The sequence below is a fragment of the Nannospalax galili genome, unplaced genomic scaffold, assembly GCF_000622305.1.
Source record: "Nannospalax galili isolate Female #2095 unplaced genomic scaffold, S.galili_v1.0 scaffold589, whole genome shotgun sequence".
NCBI lineage: Eukaryota > Metazoa > Chordata > Mammalia > Rodentia > Spalacidae > Nannospalax > Nannospalax galili.
The window spans coordinates 2,889,745-2,917,619 of NW_008360324.1; the positions used below are offsets into that span (position 1 = coordinate 2,889,745).

At 46.2% G+C, this 27,875-nt stretch overlaps 1 protein-coding gene across 1 annotated transcript in view; it reads left to right on the plus strand.

Annotated features, from left to right (window-relative positions):
- Vwf (von Willebrand factor) overlaps window positions 1–27,875 on the plus strand; it is a 140,443-nt gene that overhangs the window by 100,564 nt on the left and 12,004 nt on the right. The window contains exons 35-47 of the mRNA XM_008825438.2: window positions 366–586; window positions 2,149–2,341; window positions 2,517–2,858; window positions 4,846–5,045; window positions 9,713–9,815; window positions 10,251–10,325; window positions 11,473–11,577; window positions 12,895–13,100; window positions 13,773–13,922; window positions 19,319–19,429; window positions 22,392–22,572; window positions 23,603–23,643; window positions 24,092–24,208. Of these exons, the coding sequence (XP_008823660.1) occupies window positions 366–586; window positions 2,149–2,341; window positions 2,517–2,858; window positions 4,846–5,045; window positions 9,713–9,815; window positions 10,251–10,325; window positions 11,473–11,577; window positions 12,895–13,100; window positions 13,773–13,922; window positions 19,319–19,429; window positions 22,392–22,572; window positions 23,603–23,643; window positions 24,092–24,208 (2,045 nt within the window). The remainder of the gene's footprint in view (window positions 1–365; window positions 587–2,148; window positions 2,342–2,516; window positions 2,859–4,845; window positions 5,046–9,712; window positions 9,816–10,250; window positions 10,326–11,472; window positions 11,578–12,894; window positions 13,101–13,772; window positions 13,923–19,318; window positions 19,430–22,391; window positions 22,573–23,602; window positions 23,644–24,091; window positions 24,209–27,875) is intronic.

Consider the following 27,875-nt stretch of genomic DNA (forward strand, 5'->3'; position numbering starts at 1 on the left):
GAACTTAGCTTTGTTCCCTGCGCCAGGCTTCCCTATAGATTAGATGGTTCATGTTGCACATTTACATTTTTTGGAAGTAATGGTTTTATAATTTGCCATGTTTTCATGTAACATTTAGTCTTCTAAACCTTCTCCAGGAAAATATTTCATGACCAAGTGTTACTTACCTAAGCCTTTCCACCCCCTTCCATTGTCTCAGGTTCCTAATCTGTAAAAAGGGGGAAGTCAGAGGTGCTTGAAGGGCCTGTGTGGGTCTGAGCTGCATTTCTCTGTGTATGCAGCTGGCTACACTGTCTCTTTACCTACTGTAGGTATGCATGGGGATCTGGATAGTGTTGATCTGTCCTCTGGTCTCCTCAATTCAGGTATATGCACTGGTAGCTCCACCAGGCACATTGTCACCTTTGATGGGCAGAACTTCAAGCTGACCGGTAGCTGCTCCTATATCCTATTTCAAGACAAGGAACAGGACCTGGAGGTGATTCTCCACAATGGTGCCTGCAGCCCCGGGGCAAGTCAGGCCTGCATGAAGTCCATTGAAGTTAAGCATGATGGACTGTCCCTTGAGCTGCACAGTGACATGGAGGTGAGAGGAGTTTTCTGTGGAATCCATGGCAAGGCAGCAGCAGGACCTCTGGGAAGCCACGCAGAGCTAGTAGCAGCCGGTTTTAGGTGCTGCTGCTGCTGCTGCTGCTGCTGCTGCTGGGGAGTTGCCTTCTACTTGCTTGCCACAGTACTGCCTTCTTCAGAGGGTGGGTTGCCATTTCTCTAGTCTTAGTGGGATTTCATGTTGTTCCAGACTTGGAAGAGCAAATCAGTTTTAGATAGCATTAAATTATGAATTTAGTGCCAGTTTCTGGCGCTGATAGAGAACTGGGTTGGCACGCAGACTATGTGCTCACTAGGCATTATGAGCCCAGTACCCAAGGCCTGGGGACTTTCCAAAAGGAAATATTTAGTGCCTAAATCAGGACCTTTGAAAATATTTAGAGCCTGAACAAAGTGTATGGTTTCAAAATTTAGAAAGGAGACTGCCAAACTGCTCTAAATAAATGTTTGATTAAATGCTTACAAAAGGTTGTATTATGCCAACTTCTTTAGCTGTTCATTTAGAAATCATAAATATTTCATTGCATGGAAGCGACTTGTAGACTAGATTTTTCTCACTTGGTGAGAATTCCTGAATACGAACAATAATTGCTGAGAAATCGTAGCTTGTTATATATTAAATGAGGAATGCACAGCCAAAGAAATCTTAAAATCAAAGTGATAAAAAGCCTTCCAAAACTTTTACATCAAAATTTACATTCATTTCAGCATGTGAGTACACTTTAATGTTTGATATGCTACATGGTGGGACTTCAAAAGGACAACACACATGCTCATGCAAAGCTTTAAAGTCATTCCATTAGATGCCCCTGGAGACCCTTCCCAGTCAGCTGGCACACTGGCCACTTTCCTAGTCTATGGTGAAGGAGTCACCCTTCCCTTCTGAGGCATACAGACCAAGTTCCCTAGAACCCTGGGTTTTTAGGCTCAGGTACATGGAGCCTCTACTGTCTTGTTACAGTCTGTGCTGTCAAACTCCACAATGCCCCTTTGTTTTGGAAAAGCTATTGACAAACTCCAGGCTTTGTGGGCACCCCTGTAATTGAGTGTAAATAATGGACAGGCACTCTTGGTAGCTTGAGTGAGAAGATGAATGGCTCAGCCATTAAAGAGATCACACTGCTCTTGCAGAGGACTGGAGTTCAGTCCCCAGCACCCACATCAGATGGTTAACAACCACTTATAACTCCAGCTCCAAGGGGATCTGATGCCTGTGGCCTCCACAGGCTCCTGCACTTACACACATCCCACATGCATACATATAATTAAAAAGAACACAAATATTTGGCCGGGCATGGTGGTGCACGCCTTTAATCCCAGCACTTGGGAGGCAGAGGCAGGTGGATCTCTGTGAGTTCAAGGCCAGCCTGGTCTACATAGTGAGTTCCAGGACAGCTGGGGCTGCAGGGAGACCCTGTCTCAAAAAGACCAAAAAAAAAAAAAAATTCAAAACAGATATTTAAAAAAAGAAGATGGGATTGAAGTTCTAGGGCTTCTTATGAGCCAGAACTACTGATGGACATTTCCTTCTTTGGGCAGGTGTCAGTGAATGGAAGGCTGGTCCCTACCCCTTACATGGGTGGAAACATGGAAGTCAGCATCTATGGTGCTATCATGCATGAAGTCAGGTTCAAAGATCTTGGCCACATCCTCACATTCACCCCACAAAACAACGAGTTCCAACTGCAGCTGAGCCCCAAGACCTTTGCTTCAAAGATGTATGGCCTCTGTGGTAAGAACGCATTCCCCATGCTCCTCTTCTGTGTTATAAACCTTGCTGTGTCCCAAGGTGCTTGGAATTTACATTACTGGATCCAATTTCAAGCACCTAGTAGTGAGGGTCAGACCATGCTCGGGGTGGAGAAGGGCCAAGTCTGTGGTGCCCTTGACTTTTCTTGTTTCCCTAGGGATCTGTGATGAGAATGGGGCCAATGACTTCATGCTGCGGGATGGCACAATCACCACAGACTGGAAAACACTCATCCAGGAATGGACCATGCAGCAACCAGGGGACACGTGCCAGCCTGTTCCTGAGGAACAGTGTCCTGTCTCTGACAGCTCCCACTGCCAGGTCCTCCTCTCGTCAGTGTTCGCTGAGTGCCACAAGGTCCTTGCCCCCACCACATTTCATGCCATCTGCCAGCAAGATGGTTGCCACCAGGAGCGAGTGTGTGAGGTGATTGCCTCTTATGCCCATCTCTGTCGGACCAACGGGGTCTGTGTCAATTGGAGGACACCAGATTTCTGTGGTAAGTCCTCATATGTGTCCCTAAAACCTTGGAGACCTTGTGGGCTCCTCTTTGGGCTTCAGATTCTTATCTGCTTTATGAAGATCAAAATCCCTATATTTCCTATTACCTAGATTTCTAGTTAGGATCAATAAGATGGTACTTATATAAGCCATTTGACTGAAGACTGCCTATATAAATCAAAGCATTAGTATTTCTGTAACTCAAACAGTTGTGAATTGAGTGTATTAGACACAGGTAGGCATGAGCTAAGTATTATATAACCAGTCACATAGAATTTGAAATTCCTTCAAGCTGGAAAACCCCCATTTAGCAGGATTTGGGAGAGTGGCAGTTTGCCATTTGGTTCCCAAGAAACCTCTCATTTACAGATAGAATTGCTAATATAGAGCTCCTTCCATCAACACCAGCCTTCTTTTTTTATACTTTATTTATTATTTTAATTTTATGTGTATGAGTGTATTGCTTGCATGTTAAGTGAGTGCACCCATGTCGTGCAGTGCCACGGAGGTCAGAAGAGGGCTTCTGATTCCCCTGGAACTGGAGTCAAGGATGGTTCGTAGCTGCCATGTGGGTGCTGGGAATTGAAACTGGGTCCTCTGCAAGAGCAGTCAGTGCTCTTAACCGCTGAGCCATCTCTCCAGCCCCCAATACCAGCCTTCTTAAGTAGGACCTTCCATTTATCATTTGAAATGTGCAGAATACCAGAGTGGTTCAAACATGGCTCCTGCCCTCACAGAGTGCTGGAGTAAAAGACACTGAACCTGAACACCCTGTCTATGTTGAATCAATGACTTTTGGAGTGTGTTGGAGTCTTGAGAGTTCGTTATCATAGGGTCTACATCTTTGACGTGGGGCTGGAGGACTTGGGCATCCAGATCAGCTCAGCTGGTGACTGACCGTTCTCTTAGTCTTCCTGCATCTCAGTTTTTGCCTAGTAGAGTGAAAGAGCTGGGCTACCCCGTCCCCTCATGTTGTTTAGAGGTTTGAGGTCCATGTGGATGGTACCGCCTCCTCTTGATCTGCCTTCTTGATTTGTGTATGTGCATACAGAGAAGAGCTCTGTGCTCCAGATCTTTGGAGACCATCACCAGTTGTATGAGCAGGAAAATGTGAGAGAGTTTGCCAAGCAGGGTCTTAATGTGAGAAGGGAGTCGCCTCAGAGATCCCTTCCCAAGGCCTTTCCTCATCACTGTGGATTGCTTACTTAAGAGGATCTTAAAGCATCAGATACATATATATTCCAAAGAAAGGACCAGAAAGCTTTCACATAGTTGGATTAGATTTGGCTGCAAGCTGAGATATCTGATTGCCTGTGGTAAGATGATCAGAGGGTGGTGGTGACACTGTCAATGCTGGGCTTTGCTTGAGTGTGATCTTCTCCATGGTTAAGATCCAACCAGCAGAATCAGAAGGAGGAAAAAAGGACAAATTGTATGCACAGCTGTCCTTTTAAAAAGATTCCTGGAGCCTACTGTAGGATACTGCACTCCTCTTATAGTCAGTTGGTCAGAAGTTAGTCATATGACCACACTTAATTGCAAAGGAAATTTGGAAATGTAGTCTTTTTTGATTTATTTATTTTTACGTGTACGAGTATTTGTCTGCATGTATGTAAGTGCACCCCCTGGATGCAATGCCTGTGGAGGCCAGAAGAGGGTGTCAGATCCCCTGGAACTGGAGTCTCAGAGAGTTGTAAGCTACCATGTGGGTGCTGGGAACAGAACCCAGGTACTCTGCAAGAGCAGCCAGTGCTCTTAACTGCTGATCCATCTCTCCAGCACCAGAAATGCAATCTTTGTTCTAAGGGGTTGTATGCCTAGTTTGAAAATTCTATTTCTGTGGAAGCTGGAGAGAATGGGCATGGGTGAACACTGGTCATGTCTGCTATAGTAAGCTTGTCAGATGACTGACCACCTTAAATTGGCTGTGCTTCTTTTGCCTCTGGCTGGTGTAGGTCACTGAGAATGACCTTCTCTATTTGCAGCAATGTCATGCCCACCATCCTTGGTATATAACCACTGTGAGCATGGCTGCCCTCAGCACTGTGATGGCAATACCAGTTCCTGTGGGGACCACCCCTCGGAAGGCTGCTTCTGCCCCCCACACCAGGTCATGCTGGAAGGCAGCTGTGTCTCCAAGGAGGCCTGCACTCAGTGTGTTGGGGAGGATGGAGTCCGACACCAGGTAGGAGTCTGATCTCTCCCCTCCCTTGGGGTGGCTTCTCTTCCAACTTCTGCAGCATGGTTGACTTTTAACGGATCATTTGAAGGGTAGGAAGGCAGGATGTATAATAGTTTTGGATTCAGACAGACTTGGTTCAGATCCTGGGTCTCCTATGGATTAGCTGTGGGATCAAACACCAAAGTGTTGTTACTACATCATTAATATTATTTTTATTCATGCATGTAGAATGATGAAGGCACCCAGGAGGGAAGGAGAAAATAATGTATTATAAGGTGATATCGACCATTATTCAGATATATTGCATACTTCGTACATTGTCTCGGTGTTCCTTAATGATGCGTTTTATTTCAGAGCATTTATAATTACTTGTGGCCAAGTGAGTTAAACAAACACTAGCAAAATAGTTCAGTTCTTTTCTTCATTGCAGGATTCTTTAAAGAATTTAAAAAACTTTATTGCTGCTTTATGTGTATGTTTTGCCTGTGTTATCTAAGTGCACCATGTGTGTGCAATGCCCATGGAGGCCAGAAGAGGGCATCAGATCCCTGGAACTGGAGTTATTGATGGTTGTTAGCTGCCATGTTAATACTGGGAACTGAATCTGGGTCCTCTGCAAGAGCATCCAGTGCTTTTAACTGCTGAGCCAGCTCTCCAGCCCTATTGCAGGATTCTTTAGTGCTTTTAATGTACTAATGTATACTGCAAATGTTTCAGAAGGTTTTTGACCATGGAGCCTGTGTGTGTGTGTGTGTGTGTGTGTGTTTGTGTGACATCCTTTGAACTAAGGTTCGATCAGAATACATTGGTTTAACCCACATTGCTTATAAATATCCACAGAAAACCTCTGAGGAACTAAGAGCTTAGTTAACTTCTTTTGGGCCCATTTTGTAAGTGATAGATTTGGGTGTTGGACTCAGAATTTGAAGCTTGGTGTAACCCCCCAAATCCTTTTATAGTTTTTGGGATGATGTGTTTGGAAATCACTGAATCACCAATTCTTTCAGCTTTCTAGGAGCTAATGAGTGCACTTTGAGAGAATATTTACCAAACTCTCCCATCGTGGCCTATGATGGCAGCTATCTCTCTTCCAAGGTGATACTATATATATCTGTAAAATTAGGTGCAGTGTGAGCCTGTGCACATTGAATGTGTGCAGCAGTCCTGTTCTTCACCCTTGCTGGTGATAACCAAGCATGGTAGAGGTAGGAGCCTATTTGGCTTCTAGTAAAGGGGAATGTGTCCTGTGATTGTGGGCTGCCCTCAAGACCCAACATACCCATCCTCATCAAGGATAACCTTTATCTCTTAGTCACCAGATGGGCTGGCTTATCCCTTTATTTAATCCCAACTAGGTGGCCTTGTGGTAAAGCTAGCCAACCAAAGAGGGTGATGGAAACAGTAGTCTCTATAGCTACATTATTCTACCCATGACACAGTAAGCCAGGGAGTAGATCATTTTTGATTCTCCTCAAAGCCCTGTGGGTTATTATCACATGTCCTGTTGAGAGGATGAGAAGACTGAGGCTCAGATGGCTTAAGATGATGAAGACAGAATTGCTGTTGGCAGCACCAGGTCACCTCATAGTGTTCTAGCCCTGCCACGGGCTTCAGGAGAATGGCTAGCTCATCTTGGAGCTAATGGCATTGATGTGGGCATGAGCATTGTTAATAAAGATGTTGCTTAGATGGGGTTATTTGCTCTGGGTTAGCTGTTGGTCTTTATCCTATTGAATCTTTATTCTAACTTTACAGGAAGTGAGCAGGGAGGGAATCTCTGTCAATCTCTTCCTCCATATTTCAAATTGTCAAATTAAGTAAGTGCTCGGACCATAATATTCTCCAAATGAGTTGGCAGACCCTAACATTTCTCTCCCTGATTCCCATCACTCCTGGGCTCCTGCGGGGCTTGAATGATGCAGTGCATTTGTGTACAGTGTTAGCACCAAATGCTGTGAATGGTGAAGTGCTTCCTCTCTGAAGGCAGAAATGGTCTTGTCTTCTTTCTTGGCCTCCTGTGATGAGAAATAAGCTTTTTTGCAAAGGGTTTCTGACTCCATGAGTGTCAGATACTTGCAGGTCTCCAAAGCAGGAAGAACACGAATTTTATTTTAATTCCTGGTATGTCCAGCCCTCTCTTCCCCTTTTCCTCTCTGATTTTTTTCTCCATTTTTCCCTTTCTGTTTTCTTCACCATCAACACAACAGGTTGGAATAGGTGTTTGAGTTGCATTAAGGAATATGTCCAAATAGTGCAATATTTTGGACACAGAACAGTCTGACGTTTTAAAAATCAAGTACTGTAGAATTAATAAAACCTTCGACGAGAACACAGCCGGTTTTAGTTACTCAGAAAATAGAGTTTAAATGGAAGAAAACAAGTGTCTTATCCAGCCACCTGCATTTTCAGCATTCACTTTCAAAGCAGAGAAAGAATGAAAATCTAATCATGAAGAGCATTTCCATTAAATGCACTTTTAGACTGAAAAAGAAAACTCAGAAAATCCTCCTTCAGGGAAATAAACCAGAGTTTAAATCTATTATACCCTTGGAGAGGGGAAAATATTTACCAGTTTCCATAGCTCTTGTTTAGTTTACAAAATGCACTGTGAAGATGTGAGCTGGAGTCGCACATAGGCTATCTGTCTCTCCTGGGAGCCTCTGCTGGTCCAGCACTCTGCACACAGTCCCACTTCAGTGCAGCAAGAGCTGCGTCCTTCACCCAGGAGCCTCTGGCCCGCACTTCCTTTCCTCTCCTTCAGTCTCAGCAGCACTGGAGTCTGGTTCCAGCTTAAGGTGAAAGTGTCATTTTCATCTTCCATTAGACTCTTCCAGCTCCTGGAGGGTGATGTTTGCTGACACGCTCGTGTCCCTTGACTGGCTTGAAGACTTTGGTTTTCTGTCCCCACATTCTCTCTACAGGTTGTCCTTTTGGTCTTGAACTCCAGCGGGTGCACCTGTTTTCCTTCGCCTTGCTCTGTGCCTGGACCTGGTGGACGCCAGGCCAACCTCCAGGCAGTTTGGGCCTGTGCAGCAGCGCCCTCTGCTGGCCGGATTGCTGCATCGTCAGGCCTGTGGAGCCTTGGAGGGCATCTTCATTGAGGTTTATTCTCAGTCTTTTCGGGGGCCACTGATTCTGTGCCCAGCTTGGCTAAAGCTTCCTGGGAACGTGGAAATACTCAGAGAAGACACCTGATTTGGGGTATCTGTTGTGTATTTTCACACTCTCCAATAGCTGGAAAATTCTTTATTCTTTAGTTTTTCTATCTGAGGTTCACATTTAGAGTGAGAAGGAGGAAAAAAGAAAACTGGAACGAATATGGGGGCCTTTTAGAGCTCCTGGATGAGGATGCGTCAGTTAAAGTTGAGTTTAATCTTAAGTGTAAGTTTAGGTTAAACCCTACAGCTGAGTTCAGAGGCTGAATGGCCCCTAGCATCCCATTTGTGGAGGCTGTCACTCTACATCAGGCGTTATAACCACTTTCTCAGCAGACCTGGGAGGCAGGCTGAGCTCATCTTACAAGCAGGGAAACTGAGGTCCAAAGGAATGAAGCTCATCCTGTGTTTGGGTGTGTGCAACTGTGGGAAATCTGCTCTGTCCCCTGGGAAGACTCTTATCTGATGAACCAGAGAAGGTTCAATCCAGCCTCTGGAGTCACTCCTGGTCTGCACACTGTGATGCCTGCAGGGTCTTGCTGACCTCCCTTTAGCTCTTCCCATCCCACTATCTCAAAAAAAATTAGATTTATTTATTTTTATTTTATGTGTATGAGTATTTTGTCTGCATATATGTAGGTGCACCACATGTATACAATACCCACAGAGGCCAGAAGAGGGCAACAGATATCCTGGAACTGGAGTTAAGGACAGTTGTAAGCCACCATGTGGGTGCTGGGAACTAAACCCAGGTACTCTGCAAGAGCGACCAGTGCTCTTAACTGTTGAGCCATCTCTCCAGCCCCCTTCCCCCCACTGTCTAAGTCAGAGAGAAAATTACTTTCTAAGCTACCTCTTACCCTCTTCTTTAGCCTAAGAAATGACCAGGCATGTGACAAGACCTTTTTTGTTGCTTTCTGTGGTTCAGCACCTCTATCAGAGAGGGCTACAGGGAAAATTCCAGGACTTTCCTTCTTTTTGTGTACGTGTATATTTATGTGTGTGTGTGTGTGTGCATGTGTGTATCTGTGCATATGTACATGTATGTATGTGCTGGTGGAAGCCAGAGGACAACCTCAGGTGTCTCCCCAGGAAGTCCATGTACCTCATTGGCCAGCGCTTACCAATTAGCCTAGGCTAGCTGGTTAGTGAACCCTAGGAATCTGTTTGTCTCTACCTCCCCATTGCCAAGATTTCAAGCATGCGGTACCATGGGCTCTGGGGATCGAACACAAGTACTCATGTTGGCTTTGCAAGCATCTTATTGACTGAGCCGTTCTCCCATCCCAGTTCCAGTACTTTCTAAAATCTGTAGTCTGTCATTTGCCCGTGTTTACAAAGCAGTAAGCGATGGTCTTTTTAAGGACCTTGTGCCTTTCTCTCTCTTTGCTGAGGGGTCAAGAACTGGCCCTCCGAAGAGGAAACTAAACCATAGGCCAGAGTGTTGACTCCCAGGACCCTAGGAGTTCTGACCCATAAACTCCTGTACTTTCATGAGCCTCATTCTCCCCTCAGTTTCTGGAGACCTGGGTCCCAGACCATCAGCCCTGTCAGATCTGCATGTGCCTCAGTGGGAGGAAAGTCAACTGCACATCACAGCCCTGTCCCACAGCCAGAGGTGAGTGAGTCTTCCCTGTTTGCTGCTGCTGAGGACAGAGAGCTCTGTGGGCCTCCAGTCACCCTGTCATGGACATGGCAGACAAATCCAAATCCCAGCCTCATGGAGCTGGTTTTCTCAACGAGACCACATTTCCCCTCATTGGGCTTGGAGATCCCTTTCTGCACCTGTACTGGACCTACCCCTGCTCTCCTGTCCCCACCTTGGTGGCATCACACTCACTGAGAGACCCCTGGAGGCTAAATTGGAAGGTGTTAGCAGGACTGACAGCGCAGGCCCATTCTGTCTAGAATTCTTTCCTGAGTCCATGGTCTAAATCCTGTGGGACTCCCATACAGGATATGTGCTGGTTTTCTGTGAATGAGAACTTTGAAAACCTCTGTAGGCTGGACCATTGTTTATTCTCTCAGTTCTGTGGCCATTCTTCTTCTCCAGTGCCCACGTGTGGCCCATGTGAAATGGCTCGCCTCAAGCAGAATGCAGACCACTGCTGCCCAGAGTATGAGTGTGGTATGTATGCACCCCACATAACCCAGTTCCCCTAGATGGTATGCGCTTAGTCACAGGGTGTTCAGAAGGAGGTGGGCAAGGTCTGGCCGAATAAAAAGAAAAACCCTCCAGAAAGTGGATTTTTGAAAAATTGTACTGTAGTTTCAAATGAAAGATTAATAAAACAGTGGCGTGATTACCGGGGCTACAGAGATTTACTGAAGGAAAACTCATACCACTGTAAGACTTTTCCTATAAGATTTTTGAGGACCCTAGATGTGAAGAAGGTCAATCAATGCAGGCACCTTGATTTTGGCAAGCTGTTGGGGGTTGTGTGCGTGGGGGGATAAATGACAGTGTGATTCAGAAGGTCAAGAGCCAGCAGAGGGCTCCATGACAGGAAACCTCTGACACCCTCGTCCCTGTCCTGTCAGATGTGCTTATTAATTGATTGTGCAAAGGAAGACATAAACAGTGGGACATCAAACTGGCAGTAAGGCAGGGCTGCAAGGGAGAGTCCGAGGAGCTAGACAGGAAGCAAGGATGTGGGGAGGTTGATCAATGTGGGCGAAATTTATCAGAAATCAACAAAAATCTTAGAGGGGAAGGCAATCTGGTTTGAGAACAATTTTGTAAAATGGGTCTCAGAATGTTGGCAGTAGAGAAAACCAGAGGATCATTTAGGTCAAGGCCCCCATTTTATAGACAAGTGGGAAAGCTCCTGAATGTGCCAGAGACTGCATTTTCATTAGCCCAAGAAATCCTTAGGCTAACCTGGTAAGATAGAGTGTCCACTTTTACAGAGGGGGACAGGTCTAGAGGGTTCAGTCTTAGCTGAAGTCCACAAGTCTTAGATGATAAAATTTGTCAGTCTGAGGGCAACATGGTTTCAGTTTAGCAACTGTCTGTTGTCTATCATCTATCTATCTATCTATCTATCTATCTATCTATCTATCTATTATCATCTATCTATCATCTATCTATCATCTATCAATCACTTATAAGGTAACTCTTTTGTTTGCCTTTCCATGTCTGTCTCTATTGGCTGCCACCATCTACCTAAGGCAGTAGAATTCATAGTAATGGGCATGTAGGTCCCAGTCATAGGCAATGAGGGGGTAATTTCACCAAACAATGCATGGACCTCTCTTTCCTGGCCCTCCCTCAGTGTGTGACCTGCTCAGCTGTCACCTGCCTCCAGTGCCGTCCTGTGAAGGAGGGCTCCAGCCAACCCTGACCAACCCTGGTGAATGCAGACCCACCTTCACCTGCGGTAAGGCCCCTGTGGTGTCACTCTCTCCTGGCCTCAGGAAGCCATCTTCTGTCTTGGGACCTATTCCAAGATTGTATCATTTCTTTTTTGAGCTATCTAAACCTAGGTTCGGGGTTCATTTGAAAAGAGGGGTTAAGCTCATACTGAATTGAGTCCTCTGGTAGTCTGAGCTTCAGCGGCTGTTGGTGTGGTAGTGGGGGTGTAGCTACAGGCACTTCTTTAAGCACTTGGAGTTCAGGTACTACGACTCCAAACTCAATCACTATTTGTTCTCTAGCTCCCCTCTTCCTCTTCGCCACAGAGGGGAGGGCATGTTACCTTGTTTACCTTTGTCTTAGAATCTTATTTCAAAATTTTAATAGAGTATTTCCTCTGTAGGCTTATATAGTCAATCTTGAAATTGTGTGTGTGTGTGTGTGTGTGTGTGTGTGTGTGTGTGTGTGTGTTTGTTTTGAGACAGGGTCTCCTTGTAGCCCCTGGCTTAGAACTCACTGAGTAGACCAGCCTGGCCTTGCTCTCACAGAGATCTGCCTGCCTCTGCTGGGATTAGAGGCATGAGCCACCATGCTGAAATAGTGGCTGAAAAAGTAATCTACCTTTAGCCCACCTCTAAGCACAGAGGTGGGCTAAAGTTAGATGTGGTAAGTCATGGGATTCTGTATTCTGCTACCCGGGTTCATTCTATCTTCAGTGGTATTCTTGGCTGCCTACTTTGGAATCTCGCGTGGGTTCCTCAGTGCTGGCTTCGGGGGTGGAGGGTACATAAGGTGTTTGAAGGCAGTTGGAAGTTGGCACAGGATACAAGGATGGGCTTTAGCAGTAATAAACTAACTCCATGGCTCTGACAGGATTGCTGGCAATCTTTCATTTGCATGTTGTTGGAAGGTGTAAAATGTTAAGGTGCTCTAGCTACCAAGGTGGACATAGCATCATATAAGCTGCCAATATTTTCAAGTGCCAACCAGCTGTGGTATGCCCAGGCCTCTCTAGTTTTAGGGGTTCAGTGTTTGGTATTTCTAAGAGTCAATAGCTGGGAGGGTCCTGCCTCTCCTACATGTGCCTTGGGGTGCAGTGCAGGGATTGATCAGCTCCCCTTCTCCATGAGAATTCCAAGCCACATTTCTCTTCATTAATGATTGTCTCTGTAGACTGACCATTTTGTTGGTTTATCCAAATATCCTGGCTCATGTGCAATTCCAACTGTATACCTGGATCTAGGTTTATCCAGAGCCCTGCCACAGCTGAGTACTTGGGAGCCCCAGCTGAGAACAGTGATCAGTGTGGCAGGACTATGAATGTCACCTGTGCTCATTTCAGTCTGCAGGAAGGAGGAGTGCAAAAGCCTGTCCCCACCCTCCTGCCCCCCTCATCGGACCCTGATCCTTCGGAAGACCCAGTGCTGTGATGAATATGAGTGTGCTTGCAGCTGTGTCAATTCCACAGCGAGCTGCCCACTTGGGTACTTGCCCTCAGCCACCACCAATGATTGTGGCTGCACCACTACCACCTGCCTCCCAGACAAGGTAGGTACTGTTCAACTCTAGATGGGATGAGGCCCACCCCTTGCCCCTCATGGAGAATTTGAACTTCAGCCATTACTTATCTCTGAACCAAAGGCTACAGGATGAGGTGGATGAGTGGGTAGCCAATATTTCATCTCCATCCCAATGGAAATTCCATGAACTCAGGAGGTATTGACAGTGACTCTGTTATGTATTCATCATGGCTAGGTTCTGAGTTGGTGCCTGGGTGTTACTTTAAAGAGCTTACTTGTAGGTTAGCTGAAGAAATACTGTAATTGCTTGGATTATCTAATAGTTAATAGTTGGTTTCTTAATTGCTGTCATTTCATCCATCCAATAATGAGCAACTACTATGTTCAAACAGAACTGGTATTGCCTTAAGTGCTATGGGAGCAATGTAAAATGAAGTTCCTGTTTCTGATCTTGTTAGCACATATTGGAACAGTCTCTAAACCACATTCTATAAGGTACAAATAACAATCTGTAGGAGGAGAGGTCCACTGTGTTTCACTATGATAGAAGACTGATTCACTGTGGTGAGATATAGACAGAAACCACCCTGGCCTTATGTATGGCTGTTTTCTTACCTCCTGAGAACCTTCTACACTCTGGATAAATGATTTCATAAAATGAACCAAAATGGGTTCATTCTTGTTAACCTTGCATTACTAGGTTTGTGTCCACCAAGGTACCATCTACCCTGTGGGGCAGTTCTGGGAGGAAGGCTGTGACGCATGCACCTGCACAGACATGGAGGATTCTGTCTTGGGCCTGCGGGTGGCTCAGTGCTCTCAGAAGCCTTGTGAAGACAGCTGTCAGCCGGTGAGTAGGGCACAGAGGCTGGGTACTACATGGAGCCATTGGGTAGGGGAGATAGGATGGGGATGTTAGGAAGGGTGTCTTTGAGCGGATGAGGGAGGACAAAAAAAGGAAAGGAGGAGGGAGAGAGAAAGAGAGAAAGAGAGAAAGAGAGGTATAGATACTTCAAGGGATTTCTTCCCACTAAGGCAGGCCCTCTAACGTTTCCATGCCTCCCAATATCCTGATAAGCTAAGTAGCTGTCAATAGTTTAATCATTTGAAAAGGCCAGAATCCTCATAATCTGATCACCTCCCAAAGGTCCTACCTTTAAACACTGCTGCATCAGAACCAAGCCTTCCGTACATGGATGTTTAGGGCAACAGTTCAGATCTAAACTGTAACAGGCTGGGCAAAAGGAGGGAAGTGTGAGATAAGGATGGCCATGCCACCCTTTTGTGGTCCATCTTTGGCTAACGGACATTCGTGCTATATGGTTTTAAGTCCAGAGCTGGCAGAGCTGGTTTTAGCAGAGACAAGGACAGGAGTGAATGCCCAGAGAAGTCTCCATTTTCCCTCTCCGAACTTCAGACACCCTAGCCTATCCCTAGAACAGACTTACCCTCTGAATCTTCTGATTGGTTCAATGCGTGGTAGTGTTTCCATATAGACTGGTGATTTTCAAACCATGTTTAAAATTGAAATATAGAAAACATGCCCAGTGTTCCCCAAATTCAGCGTGTGGTGGTTTTCCCCTTTGTTCCAGCACACCGAAGACTGCTGAGACCCCAGTAGAAGGGAGCACCCATCTTTAAAGAGAATTGTGGCTCAAACCCTGCTCACAAACTTGATACTGTTAGTTTTACTAAATTTTTGCCAGGAGATAGTCATGTTAATGCGGATGTTCTAGGGCAGGCAGATGCTTCTGTAAATGTCAATAGCAGGGAATATCATGCTCTTGAAACTGTTGGGGTGTATGGTTTGGTGACAGAAGCAGGGCTTTGGCAAAGCTCACCTGTCATCCTTCCTGCATTCCTGGCACAGGGATGAGTGGAGGATGCAGTGGCATCACAAATGCCTTTTGGAAATGTCAAGCTTTGGAAATCCCTTGGTCTCCACTTCTATTCCATTAGCCATGGGCAAAGATAACAATAAATTGCAATCAAATAGTAAGAGTGCTGTTCAGAGTTCACTTTAAAAAATATTTATTTTTATTTTAAGTGTGTGAGTGTTTTGCCTGCATGAATATAAGTGCACCCATGTATGCGTTGCCTGCAGAGGCCAGAAGATGGGGTCAGATTCCCTGGAACTGGAGTTACAGATGGTTGTTAGCTGCCATGTGGGTGCTGAGAACTGAATCCAGGTCCTCTGCAAGGGCAGCCAGCACTCTTAACTTCTGAGCCATCTTTCCAGCTCCTGGAGTTCATTTTTATAAATGTAACACCCAATTCTGAAACAGAATAGTTTTAGTAGGGAGTTATTTGTTTATTTTTATTTTACATGTGTAAGTGCTTTGCCTGCATATATGTAAGCACACCATGTGCATGCAATGTCTGTGGAGGTCAGAAGAGGGCATTGGATCCCCTGGAACTGGAGTTGAGGACAGTTGTTAGCCACCATCTGGGTGCTGGGAACTAAACCTGGGTCCTCTACAAGAGCAGACAGGCTCTTAACTACTGGGCCATCTCTTTAGCCCTCAGTAGGGTATTTTAAATTCAAAGGATAGAACACACTTAAGGTAGCTAAAATAATAATAAAAAAGATCTGCAGAAAAGATACAGAGGAATCTTCCAGAGATGAAGGGTAGGAAGTGTGGGAGGCCATCGTGGTCACATGACATTTCTCTCCTGTTGTCCCATGAGTCCCCCCCCCTTTGTTTTTTTTTGGTCTCTTTGAGACAAGGTCTCCCTGTGGCCCCAGCTGATCTGGAACTCGCTACATAGACCAAGCTGGCCTCGAACTCACAGAGATCCACTTGCCTCTGCCTACCAAGTACTGGGATTAAAGGCATGTCTACCATGCCTGGCCCCCATCTCTTTTCTCTCTCCATCTGTGTAGTTCGTTGTAGAGCTATGCAGGACTTAATGGCAAGGATGCATTCTGAGAGATGTGTTGTTGAGTGACTTCATTGTGAGAACATAACAGAATATATACAAATCTACATGTCTAGAGACACACTCAACATGTGATGCATGAAGTTGCTTCTGCATGACATGATGAATTGTTTGCAGTAAACTTTTTTTTTTAAAGTGGCAAGAATACATTCTAAAATAATAAAAAATATAGAATACCCATAAGCCAGCAGCATAATCATTTATTATCAAATACTATACACTGCACAGGGTTGTATATGCCATACCTTCCTGTGATTGACTGTGCAGTTGGTCTGTTTATACCAGTGTTGCCACAGGCTAAAACTAATGCATTATGCTTCTCGGTGTTATGGATGTAACATATGTTAGGATGCTTGGTGATAAGAATTTTTCTGCTCCAGTATAATCTTTTTTCCTGAGACATAGTTTCACTATGTAGTGAAGACTGGCCTTAAGCTTGTGATCCTCCTGAGTGCTGGGATTATAAGCATGCACCACTATGCTTGCTATCATTGTTGTTACAGGATCACTGTCATATATGTGGTTCATTGCTGACTGAAATGTCATTATATGGTGCAGGATTATATTTTATTCACCCTCATGGTATGTCTCAGAAAGAAAAAGAGGGAGGATTGTTGTTTGTACTTGACAATAGGAAATAAAGGACTAGCTTAGGAAGCGGAGTTGGGCACAGCTTTCCTATATATCTAAAACCAATAGAAATTGGTATATGTTGACTTAGAGTCCAGGGCCCACTCTGTTAGGCTAATGCAATTGAAACCCCAATTTTATGGTTTGAATATGAAATGTCCTCACACACTTATATGTTGAAGGCTCAGTTCCAGGTGGTAGAAATTTTCGGAGGTGGTGGCCTACCTGGAGGAAGTAGACTACTGGGGGTGTGTCTTTGAGGTTTGTACTTGGCTCGCAGCCCTGATTTTGCTTTCTGCTTCCTGCCTGCCATGAAGTGAGCAGCCTTCCTTTCTACATGCTTCCACTGCTGTGGTGTTCTGCCCAAGGTGTGACCATGAACTCAAACCTCTGAGATTGTGAGCCAAATAAATCTCTCCTTCCTTAAGTTGCTTCTATCAGGCATTTGGTTCATAGCTATATAAAGTCACTAACATACCCAGTGGTGCAAGGGCCAGTGTGATCCAGGGAAGAAAGAAGAGGTCTTTAACTCTGCCTCTTAGGTTGTCTCTGGAGGGGGCAAGGGACCTGAGTGTCATATCTTCCATCTGAATATCAGCTATGATTATTATGCTTCAAGGATTGTCCTGCTAAGGAAATTTGGAATTTATTTTTCAGTGGAATATGTCTTCTGGTTGGGTGAATATTAGGCTCACTTCTGTTAATTGGGAAGCCAGGGAAAACAAGATAGAGAAGTGAGTAAGGAGAAGGGTCTGTGATGAGTGTTTTGATAAGAAATATCCAATATAGATGCCAATGAGAGAGTTTGGAGAAATAAAGGAAAAGAAAAAAAGAGATGAAGAAATGTTCTTTTTTCTTAGGATTGTTGGGGAGAATTCTAGAAAGATAGAAATTTGGTTCCATGGCCGGATGTATCTGAACATGGGAAGTCATTGAGTGGGTCTTTGGGATCAAGGTATCTGGGAACCATCTGTAAATTTTACAGTGTGTGGTGCAGTAAAAGACAGAAAAAATCCACCTATCCAGATGACTCAGCACTTTCAGAGAGGCTTCCAATAGGGATACCAGATGCCTAAGGGCATTAGTTAACTCTCCTCAGGCTTCCCTGGAGTCTTTGCTTCTTCCGTGGCATTTGATATGTTCTGCCTTACAGTGGAGGGTATATAGTGTGTATTATCCTAATTTGTCAACTCCTCTGTAATACCCTGCACCTCATCAATGCGCAATAAATGCCTAGAGTCTCAGCTGATAAAGGCTGGGGACAGTTCACTGCGCATTGCCATGACGTGGGTAGGGATGTCAGCAGGTCCCTTGGAGATGGTGTGAACTTAAGCCAGGTCTCCAGAGTGGTTGCATTCCTCTAGGGGAGGCAGTGTTGGTGCCTCTTCAGGTGTTGCCCTACTCTTGAGTGTGTCTGGGGAGCCATGTATGTTGGCATCCACACCATCCTGAGCAGTCCAGCTATTCCTTCTCTCAAGGACATGGCCCCAAGGTAAAGCCTTGTCCTGAGTTCTTTCTCTTCAGCTTTTCACTCAGCCAGTGTCATTTTCTTGCCTGTTCTTTGCACATGGCTTTTCAGAGAAGGCTCTTAATCTAAGTTCCCAGTGTTTTGGCCAGATTAGAGGACCTTCTAGTGGCAAGATGGACTGATTAAATTCCCAGGATGTTGGCCTCCCTGCCAGGTTCTCTGGGGGCAGATCAGTATCTGTTTGTTTGCCCATCTCCCTTTTACTTTGTAAGGAATACTGTACCATTTAAACTACTGTGTAAATGCCAAATAGCAGAAAAAAGCTCATCTCTGCAAAGTAGTGTGCTAGTCAGCTTTCTGTTGCTATGACAAAGAGCCCGAGGAGGTCATCTTAGAGGAAAGGTTAATTTTGGCTAATGGTTTCAGTCCATGGTTGGTCATCTCCTTGCTTTCAAGTATGTAGTGAGGCAGAATACCATGGTGGGGACTGTACTGTGCAACAAAGATACTCATCTCATGATGGCTAGGAAGCTAGGAGGGGGAGGAGAAAGGATTGGGGGAGGTACAGAGGCAGAGAGGCAGGGGCAGGGGCAGAGTCAGAGCCAGGCTGGGGTCCCAATATCTCCTTTAGGGGCACACCCCCAATGCTCTAACTTGCTTCTACAAGGCCCTACCTCCTGAAGGTTCACCATTTCCCAGTAGTTCTACATGTCAGCAACCAAGCCTTCAGCATTTGGGGATTTAGAGGCCATTCAAGAGCCAAAGCATTACACGGGAGAGGTGCTGGGATCGTGGTACTCATTGGATGCAGGTGATCACCCTATTAGAGCAAAGATTGCCTCCCAGACATCCTGAGGATTCTCCCTAGTCAACAAGATGCCCTAGGCTTGGTCTTGAAGAGGTCAAATTCATTCGGTGCTCCTAATTGAACTCCGGTCTGTCTTTAATGTTTATGTGGATTGGATGTTGGTCTCAACACGGAATCTTCTGGAGGGCTGGTTGATTTCTTCACCTGGTGAAGACCGAGCTTAGTGACTCAAGGGCTTGTGCCCCCATCACTTCTTAGTATGGTCCTGAAGCTGGTGGATAGCAGAGATGAAAATGTCCAGTCCAACTGTCTTGGCTGGCCCCACGGCTCAGGACTCATGAGGCTCAGGTGAGAGTACCTTTTTCTTAGCTGCTGGCTTGCCTTATGCTCTGTTTTTCAGGGCTTCTCTTACATTTTCCATGAAGGCGAGTGCTGTGGAAGGTGCCTGCCGTCTGCGTGCAAGGTGGTGGCTGGTTCACCTCGGGGGGACTCACAGTCTTACTGGAAGAGTGTAGGTCCGGGCCCCAGGAGGGGAGGGAAGGAGGGTGGTGATGCCCAGCCTGGGAGTTCATTTTGCTGTCCATCAGTGCTGACCTCAGTTTCCTCTCCTTGTACTTTGCTCTCCCCGCAGCTTTGGCATTGTTTAAATTCCAGCTGGGATTCCCTTTCTCCCCTAGGAACTAGTTAGGGCTTTCTTAGACTTCCCATGTTGTCAATTTGGAGGGTAAAGTCTAGTGGCATAAGTCCCAGGGACTTATGCACTCCTAGTCATGGTAACTGTGAGTTCACAACCTCCCTACTTTTTTTCTTTCATATCTTCCCTACCTTGAGCAGCTTTGCTTAGCTGTCTTCTGTGACCACAGATGTTCACATTGGATGCTTATCAAGTCATTTTCCTTAATTTTTTCATTGTTTGACTTTTTCATATATTTATATATGATGAATTTTGGTCATTTTCATGCCCCATTCCAATCTCTCATCCCTCCTCCCTCTCCTGTTAGACCCCTTCTTCTCACCAAGCCCTCCTGTTCTCATGTCTTCAGTGTGTGTGTGTGTGTGTGTGTGTGTGCCCCTGTCCCACGGAGTTTAATTAGAGTTTCTCACCCTAGCATGGATGGGTGACTATTTACTAGTACAAGGGCAACTTATTAGTGGCTACACCCCCTCTCCCAACAACTATTAATTGGCAGTTGTCAATGGTCCCTCAGGGAGGGATGGGGGTCTCATGCCCCCCCCCCATGATGAAATGTTGACTGGTCCAATCTTGTGTGGATAACAGATAACCACAGCCACAGCCAGTACATGAATGCAATGCTCTGTCATGTCCAGAAGACATCTTTTTTGCTGTGCATCTCCCCATCTTCTGGCTATTATGTTCCTCTGTCCCTCTTCCATGATGTTCCCTGAGCCTTGGAAGGAGTGGCTGAGTACTCCACCATTACTTATTCTTGGCACTTTGGTTAGTTATGAGTTTCTGTACTAACTACCACCTGCTGTAATAAGACACTTCTCCTATGAAGGCTGGGCTCAGCCGTAATCTCAAATGGTGAACCAGCCTGACACTGTTTATACTATGTAGCCCAGGCTGTCCTCAAACTCATGGTCCTGCCTCAGCCTCTTGGGTGCTGGGTGTAAAGGTATGTGCCACCGTGCCAGGCTCAAGCCATTTTCCTAAACATTTTCCTGCATTGCCTCTCTTGTAACTTTAGTTCTGATGCCAGGATAAGAACAAGTCTTTTCCTCCCATAAGAAGATGGAGTTGGTAGGGCTAAGCCCTAGGAACCTGAGGGGCAGGATTGGAAGAATGCAAGGTGTCCTCATGGGTCTTCCCCTTTGTCTCCTTCCAGTAGAGTGAATATACCCTGCCTTATAGAGAAGATGGCCCATCTTCTACCCAGGTCTTTCACCTTAAGGATAACTGAGTGACTCATTGAGCTTTTTCAGATAGATTTCTACTGCCCTCTTAGAATCCAGTTACCTGTGAATTTTACGTCCATGTATCCTTCTTTCCACCCTGCTTCCCATTCAACCTTGATCAAGGGAGGTTTTGCCCCTCTTTTCCCAGACTCCAGGGCAAACTCAAAGTAGAGGCTGCTCCATCTTGGTGGGGTCTGAGTGCTCGTCCATGAGGTTGGTGCTCGGTGTTCCTGCTCTTTCTACATCTCCAACATTGCTCGCTTAGTCCTGCCACACATCAGTGTTTGCAAACCCTAAGGCCACCCGAGCTTCTCTCTTCTAACTCAGCCTCTACCTGACCTATAAGACTTGGGTGTTCCCCTGCAGGGCATTTGGGGGTAAGAGGGAAAGGGTTCCCTTAATGAATCCCATGGCCAAGGCTCAGCAAGTGCCTATAGAGGTGGAAGGTGAAGAGAATGTTTGCAAGGGTTTGACATATTCCAATTTACACCTGAAAAGATAGGATGGTGAGCAGACATTGGGAGAAATGAGTCCGAGGCCTAGAAAAGCAGAGTGCAGCCACTTTCGCGTCTGGGTGTTGCCTGTCCAGACAGTGTTCATTGTAATGTGCTTTCCAGACAGAACCTCCTGGTGATTTTTCCTTTTTATCCTCCCTCCCTCCCTCCCTTTCTTCCTTTCTGTCTTTTTTTTTGATACAGGGCCTCCCTGTAGGCCCAGCTGGTCTGGAACTCACTATCTAGACCAGGCTGGCCTTGAACTCACCTGCCTCTGCCTCCAGAGTGCTGGGATTAAAGGTGTGTACCACCACGCCTGGCCATTTTCTTTCTTTTATTTGATAGAGTTTTGCTGTGTATCCTAGATTGGCCTTGAATTCATGATCCTCCTGCCTCAGTCTTCTGAGTGCCAAGATTATAGATATGTGGCTCCTGGGGATTTTTCTGAACCATGATCTCAGCCCTTTCAATTGTTTTTGCCATCATAGAGCAGGAGGACTGAGCACCATAGCGACCAGCACTCAGACTGAGCACAGACCAGCACTCAGCCCTTTCAGGCCAGGCCATCCATCTGTGGTCTTAGATACTTCTGGAACAGTTTTTAGAACCCCATGGGTTGGGGACCAGCATTTCCCAGCCTCCTGCCAGTTCTCCATACAGGTGGGAAGAAGCAACAGGCTGGGACGTGGGAAGCTTCCTCTCTGCCTCACGCCTGTGCCAGCTCACACTGTTGTTCTAGAGTGCCCCTGATGTCTCAGTTGAACTCAGAGCCAATGCTGAGAATGGCAGGGAATGTCCCCTGGCTTCTCTAAGGTGCTACTCTGGTTGACAGTGGTAGTGTAGGGGACGTGTGACTGAGCCAGGAGCTGATCAGGGAAGCTTGAACCCAGACTTATTGAGATGAGCCTGTTCATCCCCTCTGGACCTTATCCTGTGCTTTGACTTTTGGTCTGGATGAGGGCTCACCTCCAGAGCCCAGATAACTCCTGAAGAACAGCATGCTGCCCAGCTGTTGAGCCTCAGCCTTGCCTGGCGCGTTTGATGGCCTCTGGTGCTCTGCAGGTTGGCTCTCATTGGGCTGCCCCTGAGGATCCCTGCCTTATCAACGAGTGTGTTCGAGTGAAGGAGGAGGTCTTTGTGCAGCAGAGGAATGTCTCTTGCCCCCAGCTGGTCGTCCCCACCTGCCCTACAGGCTTCCGGCTGAGCTGTAAGACCTCAGCTTGCTGCCCCAGCTGTGGCTGTGGTGAGTCATGCTGGCCTGGGCCTGCCTTCAGGCCTCTTTCCTCCTCACCTCAGGCTCCTGAGTTCTTTGCCTTTTTCAACAACTCAAAGAAATCGGCACAATGAAAACCTCCCCTTTTTTCCAATGCATTCTGTTCAATGCATTTGTGAGAGAGCAGATGAGAGGAAATGAGGGCAGTTTTCTGCAGGTCTCTGCCCAGCTCTAAACCCAGTGATGGCTTTTTACCGCTGTCTCATTGCCCTGCTCATGGTGCTGAGTGGTAGACAGGGGCTGGACTGGACTTCTCTGATTTTGGAGACCACCTTTTTAGAAAACTTTTTATTGCGCTTTTGTACATTTTATACAACAGTTCTTAATCAAATTTAGAACCCCTCCCCCAGCTGTGCCCCTGCCCCGGCAACTGGTCCTCTTGCATTCCGACATACGTCAATTTCTATCTGGTCAAGCATTTGTACCTAGATGTACTTCAGTGCAAATTCATCCACTGGAGTCTAGTCAGCCTATCTAGCGATCTTAACAGTAGACTTCCCTGAGACCACTCTTTTAATGGTGCTCTAAAGTGTCACTTAGGGGAAGGCATTGCCACCCTTAAACCCTGCTGACTGACAGACAGACAAGCACACAGAAGCAAACACTAACACCCTCCACCAGCCTCCTCTGAATTCTTTGTGAGTCCTAAGGGCAGTAGAGCTTCATTCTTTTGCACACTTAAAGAACGACCCCCCCCCCAATTCCTTAAATATAAGCTCAATTAAACCAGTGCCCCAGAAGCTGTGGATAATACACTAGGCTCTTTTTTCTGTGGGATGGGTGGTATGGAATCACGCAGCCCTGATCCCCTGGTGGGAACGGGAAGGGAGGCCACTGAGGCCCAGGCAGGAAGACTCACAACACCCTAGAGTGAGGTGGAGGAGAAGGATCAGGAGACAGAAAAGAGAGGCTGGGACATGGAGAAGGCACAGAGGGGAAGTGGCCTGGCGTGTGGTTTAGTGAGGGTGTGTTTGTATTCACATGTTGCTTCTCTCCCCAGAGCCTGTGGAGGCCTGCCTGCTCAATGGCACCATCGTTGGGGTGAGCTGGAAGCAGTGTGGGATGGAATATGGATTGCCGAGGGAAGGGTGGCAACCTAGTCTAAGGTGGGAATGAAAGGAAGCCTGGGGATCTCTTCCCAGAACCCAAAGGACTTCCTAGCCTCCCCATTAAGTCCTGGCTGCTGTCCTGCACTCACCTTCTGGCCAGCACCCCAGGCATGTGGTCATGTCTTTGTACATGGAGAAGCACTTTGAAGTCACAGAGCACATTTCCATCTCTCTTTCTCTCCCACTGTCTGCTTGCCTGTCTTTAATCTTACCCTCTCCATACTTCAGGTGGGAGGACAGGAGGGGATGGCCACCAGAAACAGGAGGTGCATCTCAGTGATGGCTGGTGGGAGGCATGGGAAAGTACACAGGCTTGAGGGGATGAAGTGGGAGAGGACTTGGGCTGCCAGGGAGGCCTGACTCTGGTCTTCTGTTTCCAGCCTGGGAAGAGTGTGATGGTTGACATGTGCACGACCTGCCTCTGCACTGTGCAGGTGGGAGCCATCTCTGGATTCAAGCTGGAGTGCAGGAAGACCACCTGCGAGGCCTGCCCCCCGGTAAGGGAGAGTATGGGGTGTCAGGGGGTGCCCTGGACTCTGTGGGATTCAACTAATGGGATCTCACTGGGTTCTTTAAATCTCTATTTTGTTTCTGATTATGGGAAATATCTGACAACTATCAGGACATCTACTCAAACTGCATCTCTCAGAAATCATTACAATTTAGTTTTATAAATTTTAAGAATTTTCTTCTTATGTTTTCAAAATAAACTTTTTTGGGGGGTCTTTTTGAGACAGGGTCTCCCTGTAGCCCCAGCTGGCCTGGAACTCACTATGTAGATCAGGCTGGCCTTGAACTCACAGAGATTCATCTGTTTCTGCCTCCCGAGTGCTTAAGGGTATGTGCCACTACGCCCTGCTTAAAATAAACTTTTTTTTTGAGGCTTATGAGGACTCACAGTGTTCTATACCTTTAAAAACACATTTTAAGAGCCATCATCACCATTCTTTGGAAACATTAAATATTAGTACTTACTAACAAGTACTTATTAGACCCTTGCAATGTTCAGTGCTCTACACAACTATCATCTTAATGGATGGGCTTCAGTGTACATAATTTGCCTTTACTTAGACATTTCAGCCATTTAAAATAGTCATTCTGGGGCTGGGGAGTTGGCTCAGTGGGTAAGGCATTTATAATGCAAGCATGAAGACCTGAGTTCAGATCCCCAGAGCCCATGTAAAGCTGAGCACAGTGGCAGATGTCTGTGCTCCTAGTGATTCTACAGAGAGGTAGGAGATGGAAATGGGAAGGTTCCCGGCAGCTTTTGGACCAGTTTGCCTGGTGTATGCATTGGTGAGCAGCAAAGAGACCCTGCCTTAGATAATGTGGACAATTGAAGTTGTCCTGAAGTTGTCCTCTGACCTCCATAAACAGCCTGTGGCATGTGTGTGCCCACACCCCCTCCCACGTGTGCACACACACATAGACACACACATACACACATTCATCTTGTTTTTGCCAAGTTGTGATGACTACTTGTTCGAAAATTTCCTTAAGGTGGATTCTGCCAGTTGATCAATTTCTAATTTGTAGATGAAAATGAGTGTTTCATTATTTTAGCTTTATTTATTTTTATTTTAAAGATATTTTACTTATTTTTATTTTATGTGTATGAGTGTATTACCTGCATGTATGTAAGACTGTTTGTGTTATACAATGCCCATGGAGGCCAGAGAGGGTGTTGAATCCCTTGGAACTGGAGTTACAGATGGCTGTTAGCCACCATGTGGGTGCTGGGAACCAAACCTAGATCCTCTGGAAGAGCAACCAGTGCTCTTAACTGCTGAGTCATCTCTCCAGCCCCTTTAAAATAATTTTTTAATTGGCACATAAAAATGTTACGTGTTTATGGGGTATCAATGAGATGTTATTGTTTTAATTATGATTTTTAATTCCACCTAACTGGGATGTTATAGGTCCCGCATAGGCTGGCAGGACAAAAAGGCACAGAGGCCTCAGCCTCTCCCTCAAGCCACCCTCTGTGTTTTTAACTTTTTTTGATTTACTTATTTTTATTTTATGTGTATGAGTATTTTGCCTGCATGTAAGTGCAGTATGTGTGCAGTGCCTGGGGAGGCCAGAAGAGGGCGTCGGATCCCCTAGAACTGGATTACAAATTGTTTTTTGCCTCTGGGTGGGTGCTGGGAACTGAATTCAGCTCCTCTGCAAGAGCAGGCTCTCCAGCCCTGGCTTCTGCTGTTTTAGATAATACTCTGGTAGATGAGTTTTCTGTGAACTAGGGGGCAGAGAATATAGTAACTCAGATGACGCCAGGTGAGGTTTATTCCTATTGGCTTTATGAAGCCATAGGCTGGACCCTGGTAAGCAAGGCAGAGCAGAGGGGAAGGGGCATTTGGAGGGGACGGGGACAGGACAAGAAACAGGTCGGACCTGAGAGGTTGTGTGGGTGCTTTCTACCTTTATCAGAACCAAAGGAGGGTTTAATGAAAGGTCTGTGGAATGAACGAGCCTGCAGTAGACACAACTCTTTCTCATTTTTTATATTTTATTATTTTTATTTTATGTGAACAAGTGTATCGCCTGCATGTGTGTGAGTGCACCTGTGTCATGCAGTGCTGCGGAGGTCAGAAGAGGGCTTCGGATTCCCCTGGACCTGGAGTTATGGACGGATTGTAGCCACCATGTGGGTGCTAGGAATCGAACCTGGGTCCTCTGCAAGAGCAGTCAGTGTTCTTAAATGCTGAGCCATCTCTCCAGCTCCAACTCTTGCTTTTTTTAAAAAAAATTATTTTATGTTTATGAGTGTTTTGCTTTCATATATATAAGTGTACAATGTGCATGCAATGCCTGCAGAGATCAGAAGACAGTGTCAGATTCCCTGGAACTGGAGTTACAGATGGTTGTTAGCTGCCATGTGAGTGCTGGGAACTGAGCCCAGGTCTTCTCCAAGAGCAGGCAGTGCTCTTAGCTGCTGAGCCACATCTCCAGCCCTAGACACCACAGTTCTTTCTGAGAGCATGACTCAGAATTTCTCTGCCCCTATTAGAAACTAATTAAATACATTTTTTTTTCTTTTAAGCATCTCAGTTGATGTTTTAGGCCTTGGCGTTCATAGGGGGTGTCAAACAATGCCCCCCACAACCTCTGCTCTTCAGTATGGAGTTGAACAGCCTGTCTGGAATTACATGCCATCCCTTTAGCTCTGGTTATCCACTGACCTGCATTCCAGGCAGTGAGGAGACAGACTAAGAGATTGATATCCACGCTATCTGGAAGCTGAGGGGGGCTGTAGTCTGTGTCACAGATGGCTGTAGCCTGTCACCTCTCCTAGCAGTGCCCCCTGGTGTTCAGAAGGTATGGCACGGTCACTTCTGCCCCAAGAGATTCTGCCTTAGAATCTAGTCTGTATGTAGATGGGCTAAATATTTTCAAACTCTTGTCCCATTTGGCTTGTATTATTCCTGGTTTCTTTCAACCTTCTGATATCTCATCAGGGCAGCCCTTCCTCTTGAGAATCCCTAGATGAGGCTTCCTTCCTTCTATGTGTTTCTCAAACTTTGCTGAGACCTGTCAGCTGGCCCCACTGGAGCTCAGCGTCCTTAATTGGCCTTAGTAGTCCTTGGCCTCAGTGAGGCCTCTGGGAATGGGGCATCTGCAGTGAATGTCATTTAGGTAGGCCTACTTGAGCTGCCTTTGCTAGGCTTCTTTGTTAGCGTTGCCTGGCGTGTGAGGTCTCTGTTGCCTCCTATGGGAGACGAGGCTTCTACCTACGGGGAAACCAGAAAATGTGGCTTGCGCCAATCAGTGGTGAAGATGATCAGATAAGCATGAGCAAGAGAGGCCACCCTGCCATGGGCCACTCAGCTGAACCAGAGCTGACTTTCCACAAATTGAAAGGAAAGTCCAGGATGAGGGTCTATATGGAAGTGTACGGAACATAGGCAGTTGATGGAGGTGTACAGACCACATACCCGCTGGTGGTGGCTGCCAGGATGCTCAGCAGGGCTCAGACAAGTCCTCTTCCTGTCCTTTCATTGTCCAGGGCCTGGTGGCTGCTGCAGTCTGCTTTACAGGGCAGCAGGTGTTGGGAGCGGAGGACATCTGTTTCCTTCACTCACTCCTGGGAAGTTGCTTGTCCCTTCCAGTCCCCAAGCCCCCGTCCTCTCTGAAAACAGATGCTTTATTTTCCACCCTCTTTCC